At 34.0% G+C, this 22,365-nt stretch overlaps 1 protein-coding gene across 4 annotated transcripts; it reads right to left on the bottom strand.

Moving 5' to 3' along the window:
* Window positions 1-819: 819 nt before the first annotated feature.
* Window positions 820-20,959, bottom strand: LOC134247637 (liprin-alpha-1-like). Of its 4 annotated transcripts, none has more exons than XM_062729975.1 (24): window positions 20,431-20,959; window positions 19,317-19,421; window positions 15,209-15,373; window positions 13,085-13,159; window positions 11,705-11,830; window positions 9,897-10,121; window positions 9,465-9,611; window positions 8,923-9,141; window positions 8,510-8,704; window positions 8,328-8,404; window positions 8,099-8,195; window positions 7,643-7,857; window positions 7,200-7,380; window positions 6,376-6,468; window positions 6,017-6,153; window positions 5,608-5,807; window positions 3,963-4,056; window positions 3,774-3,855; window positions 3,319-3,519; window positions 2,968-3,143; window positions 2,693-2,790; window positions 2,341-2,516; window positions 2,021-2,059; window positions 820-1,245 (listed from the first exon to the last, which is right to left on the bottom strand). In XM_062729975.1, exons 1-24 carry the CDS (start codon window positions 20,668-20,670, stop codon window positions 1,201-1,203), a joined length of 3,408 nt encoding a protein of 1,135 aa, XP_062585959.1. In that variant the 5' UTR covers window positions 20,671-20,959; the 3' UTR covers window positions 820-1,200. The 4 variants fall into 4 exon arrangements, with proteins under 4 accessions (XP_062585959.1, XP_062585958.1, XP_062585961.1 ...); XM_062729974.1 differs by having other exon boundaries at window positions 823-1,245; window positions 5,608-5,810; window positions 20,431-20,958; XM_062729976.1 differs by having other exon boundaries at window positions 825-1,245; window positions 5,608-5,810; window positions 7,323-7,380; window positions 20,431-20,958.
* Window positions 20,960-22,365: the final 1,406 nt, after the last annotated feature.

Below are 22,365 nucleotides of genomic sequence, written 5' to 3' on the forward strand. Positions count from 1 at the left end.
GAAAATGTAGGTCAGATTCAGCATCCGAAACAAGGCTGGTAGTATGCATCCTAAGATGTATCATCCATGTAAGTTTGGTCATTATATGTCTCATAGTAACTTGGAAATGAAACCTGCACCAAAAACTTTAACCTGTTCACTCAACCGGAAAATGTAGATCAGATTCAACTTCCGACGCAAGCCTGGTAGTATGCATCCTTAGATGTACCATCCATGCAAGTTTGGTCAATATAGTGCTCATAGTATCTTCGAAATGAAACCTGCACCAAAAATTTTAACCTGTTCACTCAACCGGAAAATGTAGGTCAGATTGCAGCATCTGAAACAAGGCTGGTACAATGAAACACACTAAGATGTATCATCCATGTAAGTTTGGTCATTATATGTCTCATAGTAACTTGGAAATGAAACCTTCACCAAAAACTTTAACCTGTTCACTCAACCGGAAAATGTAGGTCAGATTCAGCATCCGAAACAAGTCTAGTTGAATACATCCTAAGAATGAAATCATATATGCAAGTTTGGTCATCAAGTAATGCCTCCAAAATGCATCAGGTGTTATGGCATGAAATGAAACCTTCACCAAAAACTTTAACCTGTTCACTCAAAAAAATTCAGCGGCAACATTAGCATTGAAAGCAAGATGATAATATACAATATTTGAAGATGTATCATCCATGTAACCTCTCTTTGGTCATGATCAGCCATTTATGTCTCAAAAATACTTTTTTTCTTTTTTAAAATTGAAACCTGAAAACACCAAAAATTGCAACCTGTTCACTAAAAAAAAATTATGCTTGAGATAAAAAAAACAAACAAACAAACAAAAAAAAGAAATACATGCAACATATCTGGTAACCATGCAAACATTACAGCATTCAGAAATATTTTGCACACTGGTATTTTAATTTCCTACGATAAAAAATAATAAAAAGCTTAAATATATTATCTATTTTACTTAATTTGAAAACAAAATTCAACTTTCAACTATTGGAACAAAAGAGAATACTGAAAAATCACACTTAAAAAGTTTATAATTAAAAACTTGTATTCAAACATGATGTTTTACTTTCTAACAATTCTGCTTCAAGTGGCATTCCTGGACACTTTCACTCACCATCACAATGGATTTACGATTGGATAACATCAGGGTCAAAGGTTGACAGGATCCAATCAAATGTCACACATGGGGGGACAAATCTAATTGTAATATAATGACTGACCAATCCAAATCTTGCCCATGACCAACATGTTAATCAATATAGGACATAAAAGCGTGCCTGAAAAAGAATTTAATGGTCATGTCCAAAAAAACTTATAATATAGTTGTATACAGCCGACGCCGATTATCGCCACTCGATTCATCGCCATTTTCGCTATACCGCCATGATTTGCCAAGAACGTTTTTCCTGCTATATAAAATTCTCTTTATAACGCCAAATTCGTTGACCGCCATCCGCCACCCTGTTTTCACAACAAACGTCCATTTTTAAGTGTCAAATCTCGATATAACAGGTGCATGTGCATGCAAGCGCGATAATTGGTTAACCATGCAACCATCACTGTTGTAAATATGCAAAGCACAAGGTACATGCAATTAAATAATTAAATAAAAAAATAAAAATGATTTTAACATATATTATGATAATTTTGTTTTCTTTGAATAAAAATCATTTAGTGACGGCTTTGCCACGAAGGCGGTCGTTGTTTGGAACACAGATAACGATATTATTTTGAAAAAGCTTTAAATAATTAAAAATTTGCTTAAAAAATAATTATACGGTATAAATTCTGCTTCAAGTTTTTTTTAACAATGATTCCTTAAACAATGAATTTATTGAAGAATTCATAACATAGGGTCAAATATATCAGGATCAGCATTTTTTTTTTCAATATCAAATGTGCACACATGTGCTTGTCTTTACATAACTGCACATTTTGTTTTAGCGAAATTGTACATAAAAAATTACTTGAAGTATTTTAAAACTTAGAAATATGTTTTAATATGTACATGTACATGCAACATGTTCCCAAATTCACGCTCTAAAACCTGGCGTGCCTGAAAAAGATCATTTTATGGTTTTCAGACTTGTACATGTCCAACTCCATACCGGTATGTTAGAGTACTTATACATTGTAATATAGTTGTATATAATCTTTATCAATGATGATTGCAATTGTAAAGATTAAAATTTTCAACACAGGAGTCTTTTGAATTTGTTTTTATTTTAGAATACATATAAAAACTTGTATATATACAGAATCTTCAGAAGTCTTGATGATTTTTCTCATGCCCATTTTGAGATAATAAGGTTTGCCAGTAATCCTATTGGTACTAACCTGTGAGCTTTGGCTTGGAATCTGTAGTGCTAGCGCCATACTGTTGGCATCAAAGCTTTCATCTAAGGCAATTAAAGCACCATGAACCCCAGATTCTATAAGATTATTTGCATATTCCCGTAAACCTATGGATTGGACCCACTTTATAAGTCTCTCATTGGACCACACCAGTATATCTGAAAAACAAGATGGAAGAATAATCAAACTATTCCATCAAAAGGTTTTTTTTTTCTTTTTAGACTTCTTTTCTCTCTCTCTTGCTTCATTTTAAACAAAGACATGAGGAAATTGTAAAACCTAGAGAGTTACTTACAAAATTCAATGTATGCCTGTTTAATGTATGATCTCTTACCTTTAATTTCTGTAGCACTTTCCTCTCTTCTCCTTTCCAATTCCTTCTTGTCATAATTCACACGTTTTAAACAATTAATAGCATACTGTAAACTTGTTCTGAAAGAGAAAATTTATAATGTAAGATAGCTGGTCTTACTCATTTATATATCTGAAAAAGCATATCAATTTGTGGATGCTCTAAAGAAATGCCATATCACTAGATTTTGAACATTCTCCAGAAATATTTTAAACATCTAAATGTTGTTCCGTTTGGCTTATGAGATGGCCCCTGACCTATGAAAGCTGTCGACCATTTTGAGTTGTCCCCTCAGATCTTTCTTGGTCAGATGATCCAGCATCCTTGCGTCCACCAGACACTCCATGAAGTGACTGCGATACTGAGGAAGACCGATCGACGGCAGCCATTCATTGCCGATCCACTCGTGATTCATGTCCCCAAACGCCAGCGTCTACAACACACAGGGTAGCAAAACTGTTCATATGGAAACGATTTACAAAACTTTACAATAGCAATCACTGCCTTGGGTTAAGGTTCATGTCAAGTCAAATCTGAACTTGGTGAATGAACTCTTCAGTAAATTATATCAAGCAAATAAGAAACATACAATCTCCCACTATACTTACAGAACTAGACGTCTTTGGCGCTGATGGACTGGTCAGACTGACCATCTCCTGTATGGCCAGTCGTAACTTGAGGCGATGAAGAGGATTACTGATTCCGATCTCTCGCTGTATCTCCTGGTCAGAGAGTGCGGACATGATGGCTCCACTCTTAACATTAGCTCTACACGCTGCCACGTACCAAGCAGGCATTCCCACCCACAGCTGAAAAAATATTCATAAGGGGCTTACTGACTGCAAGACTGGAATCAATTACTGAATATCAATCTTTAAACCTGAACTTGTCATTGAAAATAAACTTGTTGAATCTGATCACATTTAAAACTAGTGTTTTCATAAATAAGAAAATTACATTATTTTACTTGCAGAATACTTGTTTGAATTGTATATTGAGTGGTAAGAAAAATATATTCTTTTATTAAAGTGAAAATGTCTGTGTTTGTCAATCTGATCAATACCTCTAGCCAGGCTACGACTGTTGGTCCGTTCCACAAAGCAAAAGGTGTACCAGCCTTCATTGCCTCCTCCAGAAGTTCATGCCTATTACATAATAATTCATCCATTAACAACAGCTCTTTGAATTACATAAATGTGAGATGATTTTTTTAATACACTAGAATAACATGAGTGGTTTAAGTGAATCTCACTTCTTCTTTTTCCTCCTGTCGTACTCGGACTGACCCAGACCCAGAGTCAGGGCGTCCCCAGCACCCACATCACTCAGGTCCGCAAACGCACCTCCTGTACAATAGAAATGTATGTAAATCAAGGATTACAAAACTTGACTTCATGATTGTTATCTATAAATAAGAGATAATCTTGTGTCAAATGAATGCTCAAATGACACACTTAAACAGTCATAGTCTGCCTTTCATATTTGGTCATAGTGGGTTTTAGAGTTTCTTGGGCAAGGACATTGGCATGAATAATAAAGCAATTAGCTGCACAGCTCTCACTAGACCGGAGAGCTACAGTGCCACCCATTGAAAAAACTGTGTATTTATTGCGCACAAAAAAGTGCGCTCGGTTCTCGATTTATTTCTCCATGTTTATAAATCTGTAATCTCAAAATATTACTAACCGTGTGTTCCTCACATATTCTTTCACTGTTTCCACAACCAAACATTCCTCAAAATAGTTGTCAATAGTCCTCCTGACCCTGATATTGTTATCATCGAAAATTTCGCTTATTTATACTGCCATTTTGGTTTCAAAGATAATTCGGTCCAATATGCTTCGCTCAGATGTTAACTACGTGAGTACTTGATAGAGGAGAAAGGGATTTTTTGAAATATTCCATTTTTGCAATTGAGGTTAGAATTTTGACGAATTAATCAAGAACCCAGCGCACTTTTTTGTGCGCAATAAATATACAGTTTTTTCAATGGGTGGCACTGTAGCTCTCCGGTCTATCAATATATTTTTTCGGAGAGCTACAGATCTGCAGCTATAAAGCAATATACAACTCTTGATTCATCACCAATTACATTTTAATGTGGGAATTACAGCTTCTTGGCAAATATAACTGCTCCAAATATTCCAACAAGCCAATCACTCATTAAATGACAGTAACTCAGATACTATTAGTTACACAGTCAGTTAGTGACCTAATACGGATTCATACAGGGTGTGAAATGGAAATCCGTATTAATTCACACCCTGTATGAATCCGTATTAGGTCACTAACTGACTGTGTTACGAATTTATCCCGCTGAATACCTTTTTCAATATAAAAAAATATTTGTGCATATTATGAAAATATTAAATTTTAATCCAATAACAATCAACATAAAATATTGTTACGGTAACAAGAAATTTAACTAAACTACCTACATAGACCGTTTCTTTGCCGCCATTTTTATTTACAATAACAATGCTGCGAACGGAATCGCGTGCCCGATTTTCATATTACGTCTCGTCGGAGACATAATACGGAAAATTTCAGGGCGTCATATGATCAGCCTTTATCCAATCAGCAATCTACAAATTTGTCTGAAGCGGGATAAATTTCTTTATACATCTTCAAAACCAAATGTTTTTTAAACTAAGGCTTACAGCCTAATTCTTGGACCTGAACATGAACTTACATGTATAGTATCAGGTATGCTGACAGCAAAACCCTGAGATACTATTACCTCAGTACAAAAAACTGCTTCATGGAAATGAGAACATACATGTACATACAATTTTGATTTTTTTATGGATTTAATGACAAGGGTCCATTTGGATTGTACTTATTCTTGACATATTAGACTGAGGGCCACAAAGAGAAACAAACTTCAATATACCCACCAGCAGGCAGCAGTTCCTGAGGTAGACCTTTGGCTTTCTGTTTCTCCTTCTTGCTGAAGAGTCGCCCCAGTGAGCTCTTGATGCCTTTCTTCTTCTGTTGCTGCTGTTGTTGTTGTTGCTGGTTTTTGTGGAGAGAGTCCTGGCTGCTGTTTGGTGTACTGAAGGGACTCTGAGAGGACTGGGTGGTGTCTATTACAGTTCTACTGCAAAATGAAATAAATCAAATGGATTTTATAGAACAGCAAAAATAAATAAAGTACAATATAACCTTTCTATTCATAGTTGAGTTGAATGTGAGGAGTGTACTGCAGGAGGGGGCTTTCCTACAGTTATTTTTCCCCTAATGAGTGTTATGACTGGCTTTGATTAGTTCAAGCCTAAGAGATGGGGTGGGGTTGGGGGGACTTACCTTGGTGTATCCTCTACAGAGGTATTATGACTGGCCGTGGCTCGCTCGAGCCTCAGAGATCGTGGGGTTGGGGGACTAGATTCACACTTGATTTGTCGGTTCTCCTCATTAATGGTTGAGTCATCCCTACTATACATCTGAAATGGAGGAACAATGCTGGTAACACAAATACATCTTCATCAATGTACATACATTGATCTTGAAAAATATGATTGGCACCAATACAACAATATTTCTTTCAGATTTCTTATTGATTTTTTTTTAAATTATGAATTACATAGTATTGAATGTACAGTACACCTTTTATAATAGCTAACACACAATTTTTTGACTTGTACCTGAGCAGTAGATTGACTTACCTGTGCTATATTGTTTTCATTGGCAGCAGTAGCTAGCTGAGGACTAGAGGAGGAGTAGGTATACAGGTGGGCAGTGGACATTCCAGCAGGAGCCTGTAATATACATTTCAAAAAATCAGCTTTTTTTTTTTACTTACATATATGTACATTTAAGTTCTCAATTCTCAAAATGTATACTTTAAATAAAAATAAACTGCAAGTTTTCAAAATTCAGATTTTCTGTTTTGTATATGCATGCAGTTTTTGGGTAGAAAGAAGTGGGTGAAGATATCAAAATATCATGCTTTTTCTACTTTACACCTGTCAGAGAGAATGCTAAATGTAAATCAAATCAGGAACAAAGTACAACTGTACCAAACAATATCAAACAGAAGTCATGCACAGTATGTGTGGAAATGTGCTGTAAACCTCAATGTAGTTTTTTTTCTGATAAAGGATATTAAATACTTAATATTTTCGATTTTTGTAGTCTGGAGGAGTGTAGAAAACATCTATGAACAATTCGCTATATATACATTTTTGTGATTTTATACCAGCACATTTGAGACACATCAGATGATAGGGAGTCAGTAAAACCAGTGTATAATTAGGAACAAAACTACACCTGACCAATTTCAAATAAAATCCAAATTCAAATTAAGAAATCTTTCTAAAAAATTTCAAGAGATTTTACAAGGAAGAAAAAATTTAATCCTCGAAATTATAAAAATGATTTTAATGTGGAGATGAGAAAAGAGAGAATTAAACCAAGAATGAAAGAAAACCAAACCTAGAGAGAATGGAACTATCACATCCACAACAACAACCACTGACTCCCCACTTACGGTATGGTACTTTTGTAGGTAATCTCTTGTTTGTAATGAACGAGTAGTGGGCGTCGCCCTCTCGCTCAATGGCGGAGAGGTGCGCCATCTGTTGGCAATCGTATCAAGACTACCACTCCCTACCCGACTTTCCAGTTCTTCAGCTCTCTGCTCTGTGGTTTCTTTTTCTTCCTGGATTAACCTGAAATATCAATGATGAGAAATATATTTTTTGATTTTATGATATTCAAGGATACATTTTTCATTCTAAAAAAATTCTGATTAATATCAAATTCTTCTTAATACACACATGTATATTAGAGATAAATTTTAAGGAGTACGTTAAAATTGTTAGTTTAATCTTTCTCTTATTAGAAACCTTTTCCATTTTTGTGACTAGAGAAATGCCATAAATCTATTCCTTGAAAATTTTTAAATGAATTCTTAAGATTCCCAAACTCTACCTAATTTCATTATTTATTGCATCTAACTGCTCTTGGAGCATGAGTGCCAGGGTCTGAGCATCAGTGGGGCCGCTGGGGGACCACATATCGAATGCTTCAATCACGGACTCATTCTCACTTCCCTCCGTGTCACTGGCATCAAAAGCCTGCTGTAGTTTCTCCAGGATCTGGGCCTGCTTTAACTTCTCATGCTCCTGCTCATTCAGGGTGTTCACCTGGGGAAAAAAATTTACCTTATGAAAATAAAATTATTTGACCTTCAAAAATTAACAGATGATTCAAATTTCTCTTGTCTGTCTCAAAGAAGACTTTTTGACCTGTCTCTAATTTGGCAATCTACTCATTTTATTCCATAAATATAGATTTATCTTTAAAAACAAATTTCCTGTCAAATGGCCTGTTACAACCAGACTATTTAGGATTACAGAGGGAGTGGTGTATTGAGGTGAAGCATACCTTGGTTGGATCCTCCTCTAGAGACTGCTCTCGTCCCCTCTGTGACCTCCTGGTGACCTCGTCCATCGGACTTCTGATGACATACCCTGTACCCGGCCTGTCAACAAAATCATTCTCCGTTATCCAGCAGGTACACTCAATTTATTATTCTTTAACATTAAAGTAAGTCATTAAGATTAAGACGGATGCACTGTTTTTTATTTAGTCTGTACTAATGACAACAAATTACCTGGCAAGGTGTTCTATCTGCTGCCTGAGTGTGTCCACCTCCCTATTAGCACGAATCAAATCATCAGATATCCTCTCCTAAAACATTCCAGGGAAATTAATCAGCATAACATGGTTTAATATTACGTTGGAATTTCCCTCCTACTGGCATAAATTTAAAGGATAATTCTCATCAGTTTTTACCTTTTCTTGCTGAGTTTCGTCCAGAGCCTTGCGGATTCGTTCGAGTTCCTGAGTCAGCTGGTTTTTGTCCTCTAGAGCTCCCATTCGCTCTTTGAGATGTAGCTGTAGTCGCTCATTAGACTCAGCCAACAACTTGTCCACTGTAGCTGACAGTCTGGCATTGTGTTCTTCATTCATCTTCTCTCTCATTCTAGCCTGTAACACATTCAGTTACCGAATAACACTGTGTCAACACAATCTGTGACTTAAAACAAGCATCAGTAGAACACCCTTATTCATAATGAAATACATGTTTTCATTGGGCAGTCTTAATTTAATAGTCTGAATTTCTGCTCTGATTATTCTGAACTGTGAGAAAAGTATAGCTTGCACCTCTATATTTCTCTTGATAAGGATGACATGTAACCCCCTACCCTGGAGAGCTCTGCCTCGTTATCCTTCAGTTTCTGTTCTACCCTGGACACTCTCTCCTCCGCGGACCCGTGTAACTCCTCTGCTTTGTTCAGTGCCTCCATTCGCTGGGCCAGCTCGGCTTCCACAGTAGGCAGGGCCTCGGCCTTCTTTAGAGACTGCTGTAGCTTCTGTTCTGCCAGCTCCAGCCTCTCCTGTACCTGTCTCAGCTTCTCCTCAGTCTACAACGTATTTTAAATCATTTTAAGATACCATACTTCATTATACATATGAGGATTACCGAATGCAGGAAAATAATGCACTTGTAAATATTTGTTACATTTTATTCTTTATAAAAATGCAAAGAAACACAGCATAATATATATGTTAAAAGTATATTATTAAAATATACCAGTAATTTGTGCATGTATTTGCTCAAAATCAAACACAACTGATTAAATGTAAACTCCTCTTTAGTAGTGTTGATGGTTCTTCTACCTTTGTACATGTATGTTTCTTAACCAGATAGAACTTTACAAACTTTGCCTACGTGAGAGTAACTTACAGACTTGAGTTGGCTTTCCTTGGTGGCTAGTTCAGACTCTAACTTGTCATTCAGATCATGAAGTGATGTTGATTCCCGCTGAGCGTTTAAGTAACGTTTCTCTAACGTGGCTATCCTCTCCTCCTGATCCTCTCTCTGGGCCAGGGACTGTAAACAAAAAATCAGCAAATTAACTATCAATTAAGACAATTATATCTGAAATATGAAGTAAATTTTCAAAATAATTTTATCTAAAATATGCCAGGAATTTTAGTTTCCCACCTTGCCTTTTTTTTTGAGAAAGGTTCAATAATTTGCATTATCTATTGGTCGTTTAAATATTTCTTTATGCTTTCTAGTAAATGTACAAGATAAACATAATTCACAATATATTTCTCAAAAGTGTTCTGTGATTTAGAACTATGGTTTATCAGATGACCTTTGACACATTACCTCTCTGAGGTCTCTCTGTAACTTGACTAATTGTTCCTGAGCTTTGTTCAGATCTTTGGTGGCAGTGGTGGAGGTCTCCTCCAGCTCGGTGATTTTATTGGTTAATTCCAGTAACCGCGTACGCGTCGCTGTTAACTCGGAGTTCTGTTTCTCCACCGTGTCTTGAAGTTCGATGACCCGGTTAACCTCAGAGTCAGGGTCAATCGAGCCATTCGACAGCCTTTGCTGGAAAACAAAATATTAAACATATGTAACCATATCCTTGTAACATTATCTATAATGTGATTACCTAATTACCAAAATTTGGCAAGAACACCAACAAATTATAGACAAATCAATAATAAATTTTATTTACATATTTCAATGACTTTCGTTGACTTAGAACATAATGCATGATCCACAAACAATACAACCTTATATCTAAAGCAAAACTACCAGTATATCATTTCTGTGGACACTTTAACCCTTCCCAGCTAGGATGGTGAGGGGTGTCTCTTATTTTAGTTTTAACATACAATTTACCTGTACATTATGCCCCATTTCTGATGGTCAGTCTCTGAAGTTCATATATTATGTTTTAAACCTATGACATTTATATATTTCAGATTTTGAAAAGTCTTTTAGCTGATATGTTTTAAAAGTAAGGATTTAAACACAATGTGCCATGTGTATATGGTTTGAAAATAATAATTGTTTGCATTGACAGAGATCCTCTTGACATGTACATCTACTATCAGATATTGTATCTGTAAGATTTTGCGCTCTGACTCGTCTTGACATGTATATAACTGGTATTGGATACTTATATCCAAGATTCAGAATTTAGACCAACATGATGAAATTTCAACGAAACCAATGAAATTTCAATATTTTTGTAAGATGCAGCATAACTTGACATGTATGTCTGTATAAGACCCACCTTGACATGTATATCTGGTTATGGATTAAGGGTGAAACGTTTACTGAATTTTGACGTGTGTATCTGGTTTTGAGATATTTTTATGGGACTCGAATTTAATAATCAATTCTTTCACTTTAATATGGAGTTGTTATTACTGGTTTTAGAGAATTTGAGGCGCATTAAATTCATTCACTTACGACCTCGTCACCAACTGCTTGGTTTGTTTGTTTGACGTGAAAAAATAATTGTATGGATCTTTTAATCTCGAAAAAAGTAAAACAAAACCTGCTAACTGTATTGAAACTTTTCAAAGACTTGTGAAAAATGTATTATATTTATTTAATCAAAACATATCAAGTTTTATATATCAAGTGTCGTGAAACATCGCTAGTCTTAGCAATAGCAACGAAATGTATATCCGTATCGGGGATATTTTCATTCAATGTTTTTCCGGTTTAGATTGTTGCTTATCAAATGGTCAAATACGGTGTTTCTTTTGTAAGTTATAAAATAAAACAATTTGTTTGTGTTAAACTTTATTTTGACATTGATAATGACCTTCGTGTAAACGTTTACTCAAACTGTAAACGTTTAGAGCATATAATCGAAACGTCGCCGTTTACACGTGTAATCGTTTCGCCCTTATTATGGATATTGGTATACTTAGACCCACCTTGACATGGATATCTGATTTTGGATATTGAGGACCCACCTTGATGTGTATATCTGGTTTTGGATATTGAGGACCCACCTTGACGTGTATATCTGGTTTTGGATATTGAGGACCCACCTTGACGTGTATATCTGGTTTTGGATATTGAGGACCCACCTTGACGTGTATATCTGGTTTTGGATATTGAGGACTTACCTTGATGTGTATATCTGGTTTTGGATATTGAGGACCCACCTTGATGTGTATATCTGGTTTTGGATGGTCAGTCTCCTGAGTTTCATGCTTTAGGGGTTTTAGACTGTCCTCTGTACTCCCACTGGAATGTCGAGATTTACTCTGCTGTTCTCGTAATGTGAATAACTGCAACAAATAATAGAATTCATGATCATCAAATACTTATTAAAACCATTTACATGAACATGATGAAGCTATGGCAAAATTTTATAACATGAAAATAGAAATATTACATAAGCAATGTGTTAAGATAGACTTTCAAGAACTTAATAATAAATTAGTATGTGCAACAGTAAAACAAATATATGAAAAAAAAATCAAATAAAAATTTTAGCATTTGCATACATTAATTACAAAAGCCTAGGGGCCACATCACTCATCTGAGCACTGGCTAGGGAAAAACTTAAAACTTTGATTGATCATAATTGTGGCCCCACCCTACCCATAGGGGTCATGCCTTGAACACTCTTAAATACACACCATCTGAGGTTGCTTTGATATAAAAAAAGACCAATCATACCTTTGCTGTTCTTGAGAAGAACATTTTTCCTACATATTCCTAAGTAAAACTTTGATCGACCATTGTGGCCCTTCCCTAACTCCGTGGGTCATGATTTGAACAAATTTGAATCTACACCACCTGCTTCCATATAAATATGACCTATCATGGCTTTGCTGTTCTTGAGGAGAAGATTTTTTATAGATTTTCCCTATACATTCTTATGTAAATCTTTGATCATCCATTGTGTCCCTATCCTACCCCTGTGGTTCATGATTTGAACAAACTTGAATCTACACCACCTGAGGATACTTCCACATGAGTTTATCTTTCCTGGTCCAGTGGTTCTTGAGAAGATTTTTTTAAAATGCCATTAATTTTTCACTAATTCATAATTATCTCCTTTTGGAAGAGGGTGTGGCCCTTTATTTAAACAAACTTGAATCCCCTTCATCTACTGATATTTTGTGATAGTTTGGTTGAAATTGGCCCAGTGGTTCTTAAGAAGAAAATGAAAATGTGAAAAGTTTACGATGATAACAGACAACAGACAAATTTTGATTAGAAAAGCTCACTTGAGCCTTCAGCTCAGGTGTGCTAAAAATGTCTTATCAAAATATTACTTACATCAGAATTTGATTTGCTAGATTTAGCATGCTACAAGTAAACTCTAAATTTTTTAGCATATGAAACTTTGGAATAAATTTCATGAAATTCAAAAACAATACAAGCAGCACAAGGCTTTTCCTATTTTAAATGATCAGGTGTCTGCTTGCATGTTTCTAATGAAGCTATTTTATTTCTGATTTAAAAAATTCACCTAAAATAAAAACTCTGAACTAGAGAGTAATGCTCAGGTAATGATTGTCAGTAAAACACACCTCTTGATTGGCATTTGTTAACTCTTCTTCTAATGAGGCCACTTTTTCTAAAGCAACTCGAAGACGTTCTCGGACCTACAAAGAGAATAATACATGGAATTTAGCAAAAATGTAAGTAATTTAGCATAATCTGTTGTTCCTACAGCATACATTTCCCAATGAGTTTATTCTTAAAAAATTTAACTGAGGAATTCAAAATATGAATACATGAAAAAAATAAAATTATTTTTTTCATTCAAGAAAACACACAACGTTCACCAAAAAAAAAAAAATAAATAAATCAATCAATCAATCAAAATACTAGTAATATATATTTTAAATTTCTATGATATTATGATTTTATTTTTCCAAGAGTTGAACATGAAACATACTTTAAAAATAGTCTTACTATTCAAAACATGTACTTTACTATGCTTTCCTCAATATATACTTTCCTCTCTATAAAAGAGTAACAGATGGTATTCAGCAGAATGCTAAATATCATTACATCATATTGGTGAGAGAAAAAAACACCACACTGACTTAAACTATTTGCTCAAAGCTCTCTTTATAACAGAAAAGCAAGGACAAATATTGCTATCCGAATCCGAGAGACTTGGCCACAGGAATCAATTTTTCGGTGGGCTGTTGTCTCTTCTGTGCTGTCCATATATCACAATACCAGGCTCCTAATCAGGAAAAGGCCCAATTAAGAAGGCAGAAATCGGCCTGGGTCAATGGCACAATCATTGATTTTCCGAGTTATTTAATACAGACAAGCGCTCCCTCTAGGTGCCATTGCAGTCTTTTTTTTTCTGGGTCTGTCGGATTAGGAGGCTGATAATATTGTTTCATTACAGCTTGCCAATATTTTATCAAATAATTGATAGATAGCAGCAGTTATGCTTTACCATTTTTCTTTTATACATATTACGTAATCTTTCGGGTTCAACAATTACCAAGAACACAGAGATAACAGAAAATTATTTTCCCCCTTTATACCATGTAAAAGAGAAATCAATTTTTGTATCAGACATAGAGAATCGACACACAGTTACAAATTTGTCATGGGCCTAATCAGCCATATCAGTTCATGTTTCTTTCAATATCCATGAACATATTTAATATTTCAATATCTCAAAAATTCAAAATCGGATAAACTAAAAAGAAATTCTAACCTGAAAATGTAAAATCTACTACATTTGTAATAATTGGACTTGTATATGTTTATATTGATATTAAAAATGAACGATGTGACTGATATTCCTACCATTTTAGGACAACATACACAAAAAAAACTGGTCTTCATAATAAACCATGGCAGACATATCAAGTAATCAATGAAGCTGTTTATAAACTAAGGGGGTTTTGAAATGAGGGGTACATGTATAGGTGACCTGCACTCATTGTACATGTAATTAAATCTGTTTTCATCTGCAATTCACGGAAGTGTTACTGAATTAAAGTAGTCAGAAGCATAAAGAATATTTAAACATGGTCTGAATGATTATGGAAACAATGGGATGGGATTCTGCCTTAATCATCATTGTAAAGATCTACTGTATAAGCTGTAGGCCTTCTTGTCACCTTGAAACATCAGATGCAGCAACACCTCTCCCATCCTGGAATACCTTCCCAGATAATTTATCCAGCATAATAAAAGTCTTCTTTTTTTTTTATATCTAACGTGTCTATTATCGTATAAATAACAGGTAGTATGAAGATTTTAGCAATGAACAGCCACCTCAGATGTTAAATGTCACCTAAATCTAAAGTCAATTACATCTTGAACTGATTTCTCTTCTTCTTTTAAAATGTTGTTGGTCCCAGAGATAGACCTCCCCAAAAAATTGTAACCTTCATCACTCATTTGATAAATACAGGTTTAAAAGACAGTGTCTTAGGCAAAATACTCAAACACTATCATACATGTAGTTCTTGTTCAATGGACGTTCTCAAAAACTTATAACCTTGTTAATTAAGCTACCCACAGAATGTAAAACTTTTAATTATCTACCTTTTCTTCTTCAGTTTTTTGCTGTTTTAAAGATTTTTTTAAAAATACCATATGATTTCAGTTAATGTTGTTTCAGAAATGCTTCGAGTTCCTCTATTTTTATCAGTTAATAGATTTGATGGTGTTACCTTTTCGTCCAGAGCTTTGTGGTGTTCAAACAGAGACTTGAGGGCCTTCAGCACCTCCACTTCACTGGACACTCCCGCGGGGGACGAGGCCTGACGCTTGACCACGGTCATCCGGAGGGATCGCTCATGTCTGGATACCAAACACTCGAGATGTTCCAGTAACAACTACAAATACAGGACAGTGCACAGCTAATAAAATACATACATCCCGTATATATTGTATTTTTTTTGTTATGACTAAATCAGAGAGCAAAACATTCTTTCAAACATCTAACACACGGGTTGGGTTTTGAGATAAGGGATTTGTTTTTTTATCAAATGTATATATCTGAGACTTAGAATTTAGAGTGTTACTGTACTTTTCAAATAAAGCTTGTGCTGTATGGGGGAAGGAAGGGAGGAGTCACAGGGAATTGGGACATACTATCTTTCTTGTACATGTTCTTAAAAATAAAAATATCAAAATAATGCTGCCACCTTTCTCTATGACATCTATGTAGTCCTTAAGGAATAAAGGATACATCTCTAATTTTATTCACTGTCACATATTAGAAGATTTTTGCAAGACAAGAATCATTATACCATGTATGCAGGCCTTTAATGATTCTAAAAGTTAAAAAGCTCACTTTAACTTACATTTATTTTAAAACAATACCTAAAATCATATTTTCTTTTAACTGTTTCTGACCTTGTGCATAGTCAAAGTCTCATTATATAGCAAGATATTTATCTTGAAGCCGTAGTTCCCTAAAATGTTGATGTGTTCAATTCTTACACCAAAGAATACAGTCAAATTTTGACAAAGCGTTTTTACAACAAACACTGATGGAAAATACTCCTGGATAGTAGATATTAAAAAACACATATATAAATTGTAAATACCATCACTTAATATTAAAACAATTCACAGCTAAAATTACAGAAAAACACACAATAATTTGGTCAATGATTCTACATATACCAATACTTTACAGGCAAACATACTTACTTAATAAATTATAAACCTGCTTTTGATACTACCAATAATTTACAGACAAACACAATTACAATAACTTGATCAATGATACTACCAATAATTTACAGACAAACACACTTACAATAAACCTGTTATTGAAAATACCAATAATTTACAGGCAAAAACACAATTGTAAACCTGCTTTTGATACTACCAATACCCTACAGACAAACTAACAGTAAGCTTGTCTTTGATGCTATCAATAATTTACAAACACACTTACATTAAACCTGTCTTTTATACTATCAATAATTTTGAAATAACTCCTATTCATTGACTTTCCTTGTTTTCAGTCCACAGCTCGTAGTCTGAGGTCATGGTCACATGATACAGTGCTGGGTGGCCATTGTGGAGGTCTCTAACGGCCCAAGGGGGCTCACGGAATTCCCAGGCACAACTCCCAGATCAGAGAATCCCATTCAAATAAAACAGACTTCTGATGCAAATCAATCCATTGAAGCTACAACTCCTTACACACACAAATGTCTGTCAATTGCCTGTAATGATGCGAGGCAGGCATCTGTTCTAATATTGAGTCCATCTTTGGACCAAAGTCTCGTAACATTAGGCAAATTCAAATACCACATGCCATCAAATGCTAGGCTGCAATTTATAAAAGTACTTTTCATTTGAAAACTTCATTTTCCTCTGACATTCTTGTGCTGGAATTGATCTACATACTATATTACTAGAAAATTAGGCAAATACGATATATAGAGATCTTCAGAATTAAATTAGTAGCATGGTTTACATAAGTAAATGTGATTTAGCTAAAAAAAAAAATGCTTTCAGATTATCACAATTACAGATCAGATTATTACATAATTCATTATATGACTCATCAAACATTTTGTATAAAAATGATTAAGCAAGCGTACAATTCTGTACCACTGATCTGACAAGAAAAAAAATTGTGGTTCCGTACATCATGTTTTAAATAAGAAGCATCAGATTATTATTGAATAGAAAGCCCCCAGATCAAGAAATGATCTAAAAAATTCAGTATGTCAAAAGCACACATTTTCTTTGCATTTGTACATTACATCATCTGAACTCTCTCAAGAAAACGGCTATGCATGACAATAAAACATAACAGTCTTCCCTACAAATGATCTCCCAACTTGAAAAAAATCCATAATAGAAAATATAATACATCTCCCCAGCACATTTCTTCACAGACCAACATATTGATCTTAAAACTTGGGAATCTCTTAGTGTAAAAGCTGTGTTTCTGCAGATGCTATCATATGTTCAGTTTGAATTCATCTTCCCCAACTCTGAAAGCCTTTCTGGATAATTTATAAGATTGTATTAAAAAAAATCCTTTGACCTTGACTATAGGGTTTAACCTGTTTTATTGTAATCATTGATTTCCACACACTTTGTATTTGACAAGTTGAATCTTTATTAAGTTATAGGGATGATTCTGTGTTCAGAGAGTAAAAAAAAAAAAAAAAATGCCACTATGTAAACAAGTCTAATTAAGCAATGATTGATATTTAAAAGGATTTCATCCTATTAACTTTGTATGAATGATTTTAATCTTTTATTTCATGTTTACTGAACCCTTGTAATGATGGAATTCTTGTAATAAAACTGCTTCATATTTATGTATCAAATTGACAAAAAAGGAAAGAAATTGATATCAAAAATCAGCTGTTAAAGCTGTTTTATATCATAAATATCTGCACCCCACTATTTCTAGACACCCAATCCCACCCACTTTTTTAAACTCACAGATACATGCATTCCAAATAACAGTTAACTACTTTAAAACAAAATAAGAACATGACACTTTCTTGTTGCACCTTGCTTGTGAAAAATGTGGCCATATGTTTAACTGAGGAGATAATTAATAGTTAAAACATTGCAACACCTGTTTACGCTCTGGTAACATCAATTTACTTAAATTACACTAAACTTACACAACACATTGCCAAGCATGTTTATGTATAAAAAGAGATACATTTAAAAAACTGATAGGTATGCGGTTATGAGTTGGTCAGAGAACATATAGCAAATATCTTTTGGTTGGCCTAATCCAAACATCATTGATCATCATTTATCTAAAACATTTAGAAAACACAGAAATCCAATAAAACACTTTTTAAAAAGCACAAACAGCGTAGCAAATCAAAAGAGCAAGAAATACTGATATTATTTTCACATCAAGCGTCGGTAAACAATGGAAGAGACAAAGTAATGTGAAAGGAAAACAAAATTTTTTTTAAAAAATGAATTTTTAAATAGCCCATTCAAAATTTGATAAATTCTTAAAAGTAACCAGCTTCCATAAAATTTCAGGTTTAGAACCTACTTAATCTACTGGAAAGTTTGTTATAAATTCTGGCAAGTTCATTATAACCAGATTTATCTGTATACCAAATGAATTACATTTCTACAACTACTAATTCAAGTATACAAAATTTTAAGTTCTTGTTTTATAGTATGATATCTGTCAAGAATTTGCAACAACAACTTATTAGCAATTCTTGAGTGAACTGCTACAAAATTATCCCACCCACCTTATACTTACAAAAGCAAACGATTAATTTACTAAACAAATGGTGTATTATACGTTATTTTTCTACATAGATTTTAAAGATGAAATACCTACTCCTTTTTGTAAACAAATGTTCCCTGACCTTAGTCAAATTTTTAATTAGTCACAGATTTAGTAGTTATATTTATACTTTAATTGATGTCCTTAAAGATAGCATGCCACAACTGAGGATGTCTTCAAAATAATAAATTTCGTCTTCAAAATAGCCTAAACTTTATCTAAAGTTATCCTCAAAATTATACTGTAATACAGATTACTTTGTAAAATATGTCATTGACTTACAAAATTGATAAGCATAAAAGCAGGGCTTCTAAGTACCATACAATAAAGGTATAATGCTGTAAACTATCAGCAGAGTAATTAATGATGTCCTTTGGAGAAATAATAAATGCTAGACATCATAGCATGATTTTGTTGTTTGCACATTTCGTTTTAAATGTGACACTTTAACGTGGGGTGTTGGGTGTGTGTGTTTGTGTGTGGGGGAGGGGGGGGGTGTATACACACCAGCATGACAACACTTGACCTACCCTAGTGTTATTTCTCTCTGCCTTTAGTTCCGCTACTTCTTCCTCCCTTTCTAACAGCTGATCTCGTAGCTGGTTGACCTCTTTTGACAAACTGGCAAATTCCTGCTGTAAAAAAAGTGAAAAGTTCAACTGACATGTTACATTTTCAACTCATTTTAAGTTTGGTTTTTGTCCAATACAGTTTGTATAACTCATTATTTTTTCTAAGAAGTACTGTCATCATGATTATAAAAATGAAAAGACGTCTTTAAAAATATATATTTTTTTTGATTTATCAAATTAACTGACAAATATCAGTATATTATAAGTTGTGTTTAGTACACAATCAGGCAAAAATAAAAGGCACTACTTTTAAATAAAAGTATATGTCACATTTTTTATCCCAAGTATCAAACTTCTAGTTTGAAAGCAACATACAATGCTCTCTTTTTCAATATGTAAAAAGAAAAATTATGTTAAAGGCAAAATTTAATTTAATAGAAAATATTTTTGCAAAATTCGAGTTCACTGCATTCGCAAAAATATTTTTCTTGAAAATAAATTCATAAGAAAATCAGTCATTCGCAAAATTTAGAAATAAAAATTAATCAACAGCATTTTGACCCGATTATAAAATGAAATTTCAGATTTTCTCAATTATCAAGAAGAGTATTTTACTACAGAATACTATCTGCTCCCATTTTTAACATACCTCATTCACAAATTTTGTATCAATAGACAAGATAGATAATGTGAATGACAGATATTATCTACCTTTAAAGAAAATTTACATGGTCTCAAATTTAAAGTACTAAACTAAACATTTTACAGATATTTGTGCAAGTCATATTTCTGGAAGTCAGACCAAAAGAGAATTCTTAAAATAAAATATTAGGATTGACTGTGTACATAAAGCTTTTTATGGTACTATACTTTCTGAACATTGTTTGTTTTTGTATACCGGTGGACATTTAAAACCCACAACACACAGGTGACATAACTGACTATCAGTACATCCCGAGGCTGCTTAATGTATTTAAAATGGCGTCTGATTTATTCGGAATCCCCAACCGATGATGTCAGTGTTGGCTGCATCATAAAATAGGCAACCCCCCTGACCTCAGGGGACAAATACCTGAGGTGTAGTGGTCTGATATTGGCCCTGTAGGGCGTCTCGTTCTTTTTCCACGTCGGCGAGTTTCTGCTGGGTTAACGTTAATGTGTCCTGAGTCTCGCGAAGTGTTTCCATCAATTTATCTCTCTCATCCAACATGTTCACCATCAGCTGCTCGAAGTTAGCCTCATCTTGCGAACTCTGAGACTCCCGGTCATTAGAACCGGACTCAGAAATCGTAGGCATCACGTCGCACATCATATTGATGATTTTACATTAGTCATCAACGACATGAACCCCAAAACAACATTGTTTATGATAGCATCCCGTGTAAAATGCCGGCAATACTTCATTCACCTCGAGATTCACAAGAAAATTGATCACTCTGCCTATCTAAAATGAAATGCGCATATTTCCGTTTAAACCTTTTCACTGAAAACTTATCAAAGTCCTTCATATCAAACGCATTTGAATTTCCTATCAGCATCATTTACATGAATGGGTGCCATCTTTCTTTCAGTCGAAGTGTGTCATTACCCACAATTCCATTGCAAAAAAATCAAAGGGAAGCAACTCATTTTTTATTTCAACGCTTAGTTTTGTTTTGTTTTCCCAGTTGTTGCTCTTTGTACATCGTATCCATTAAAACTGAAATTTTACATTTATTTATTTATTTATTTATTTATTTATTCATTTATTTATTTATTTATTTATTTATTTATTTATTCTTATATAAATCTTTTTATTTATTTTATTTATTTATCTAGTAATTGCCTTTTTCAATTATTTGCCTAATATTAAATAAATATTAATTGATTTATTTTCTTTGAGACATCCTCAAGGCATGATCTTATTTATCTTATTTGATTTTTAAATATTATAAATTATTGAAGTATTCAGGTCATTGTTTTCTTTTATTGTGAAAAAACGAGGTGGATAAATAATTAAATAAATAAACAAACAAACAAATAAATAAATATGGACGGGAAAATTTTGTGAAGATAAAGTTTGAAATTAAAGTCTTGATTGTACTGCTGTTTTTCTTTTCTTTAGATATTGTAACGTATACCCCTGCGTAGGGTTCTTATAGGGAATGAATTTTTCTCTTACTCTATCTGAGTATTTGATCTAATGATTTAAATATTTACAGTATAATAATTTTTCTTTAACCTATCTAGGTTTTTCTATTGTTTCTTTAATTACAAAATATACAATAAATAAAACAAAACAAAACAGATCTACAGCTCCCAGTAAGAAAATTTATTCTTGACACTGGTGCAAACCTATTTACCCTTTACTCTTTTCTTTCTTCGGCTTACCAACAGCCGATCGGCATCAGAACTAACTTAATCTCTGAGAGTGGTCTATCATATACCCTTTGGTCTAGTCTATTTCAAGGGATTGCAGGCTATTCTATTTAACCTTGATTCTTGGTCCTCTTTGGGGTTTTAACTTATCATTACAATATTAAAATGTTTTGAATTTGTAGACGTAAAAAAAGTAAAAAGTCAAACTTTATATGGTTTTAGTAAAAGAATTGTGTGATTGATGTAACTCCTCACCAAATTCAAGTTAACAACACAAGAGAGTGGTTCCATACCCGAGAAGATCTACACTGCTATTTCAATGACCGAGAGAGAGCGAAAATTTTAACTAGTGAATTTCCTCTAAGAAGTTAATAAAAAATTACGAAGCATTTTTTTTTTCAAAGTAGACCAAAAGAGGAACACATTAAAAAAAAAAAGTGAGATCCTCTGCTCAATTTATGCCCCTTCTCCTTTTAGGGAGGAGGCCTCGATATGCCCTTCAACAATGAAAGAGGGGGAAACCCGCATATCAGTTCTATTCCGGTAACCGAAACGACATAGTTTCAAACCGAAACCGGAAGAACCATCCAAGCAACATTTTTGTTTATTTGGCTTGTATTTTAATCATGAGTGCTATCAGACTTGTAGG

This window comes from Saccostrea cucullata, unplaced genomic scaffold (assembly GCF_032062105.1).
Source record: "Saccostrea cucullata isolate Sc308-1 unplaced genomic scaffold, CSIRO_AGI_Scuc_v1 ctg143, whole genome shotgun sequence".
In the NCBI taxonomy this organism is placed as follows: Eukaryota; Metazoa; Mollusca; class Bivalvia; order Ostreida; family Ostreidae; genus Saccostrea; species Saccostrea cuccullata.

What these genes read in the sequence shown, in the direction of transcription:
- LOC134247637 (XM_062729974.1), bottom strand. Translation starts at nt 20,670, where the DNA reads ATGATGTGCGACGTGATGCCTACGATTTCTGAGTCCGGTTCTAATGAC. An exon ending in TAACAAATGCCAATCAAGAG is followed by an intron (nt 11,831 to 13,084) that starts GTGTGTTTTACT and finishes TATTTGTTGCAG; the next exon opens with TTATTCACATTACGAGAACA. An exon ending in ACCTACAAAAGTACCATACC is followed by an intron (nt 6,469 to 7,199) that starts GTAAGTGGGGAG and finishes TGTATATTACAG; the next exon opens with GCTCCTGCTGGAATGTCCAC.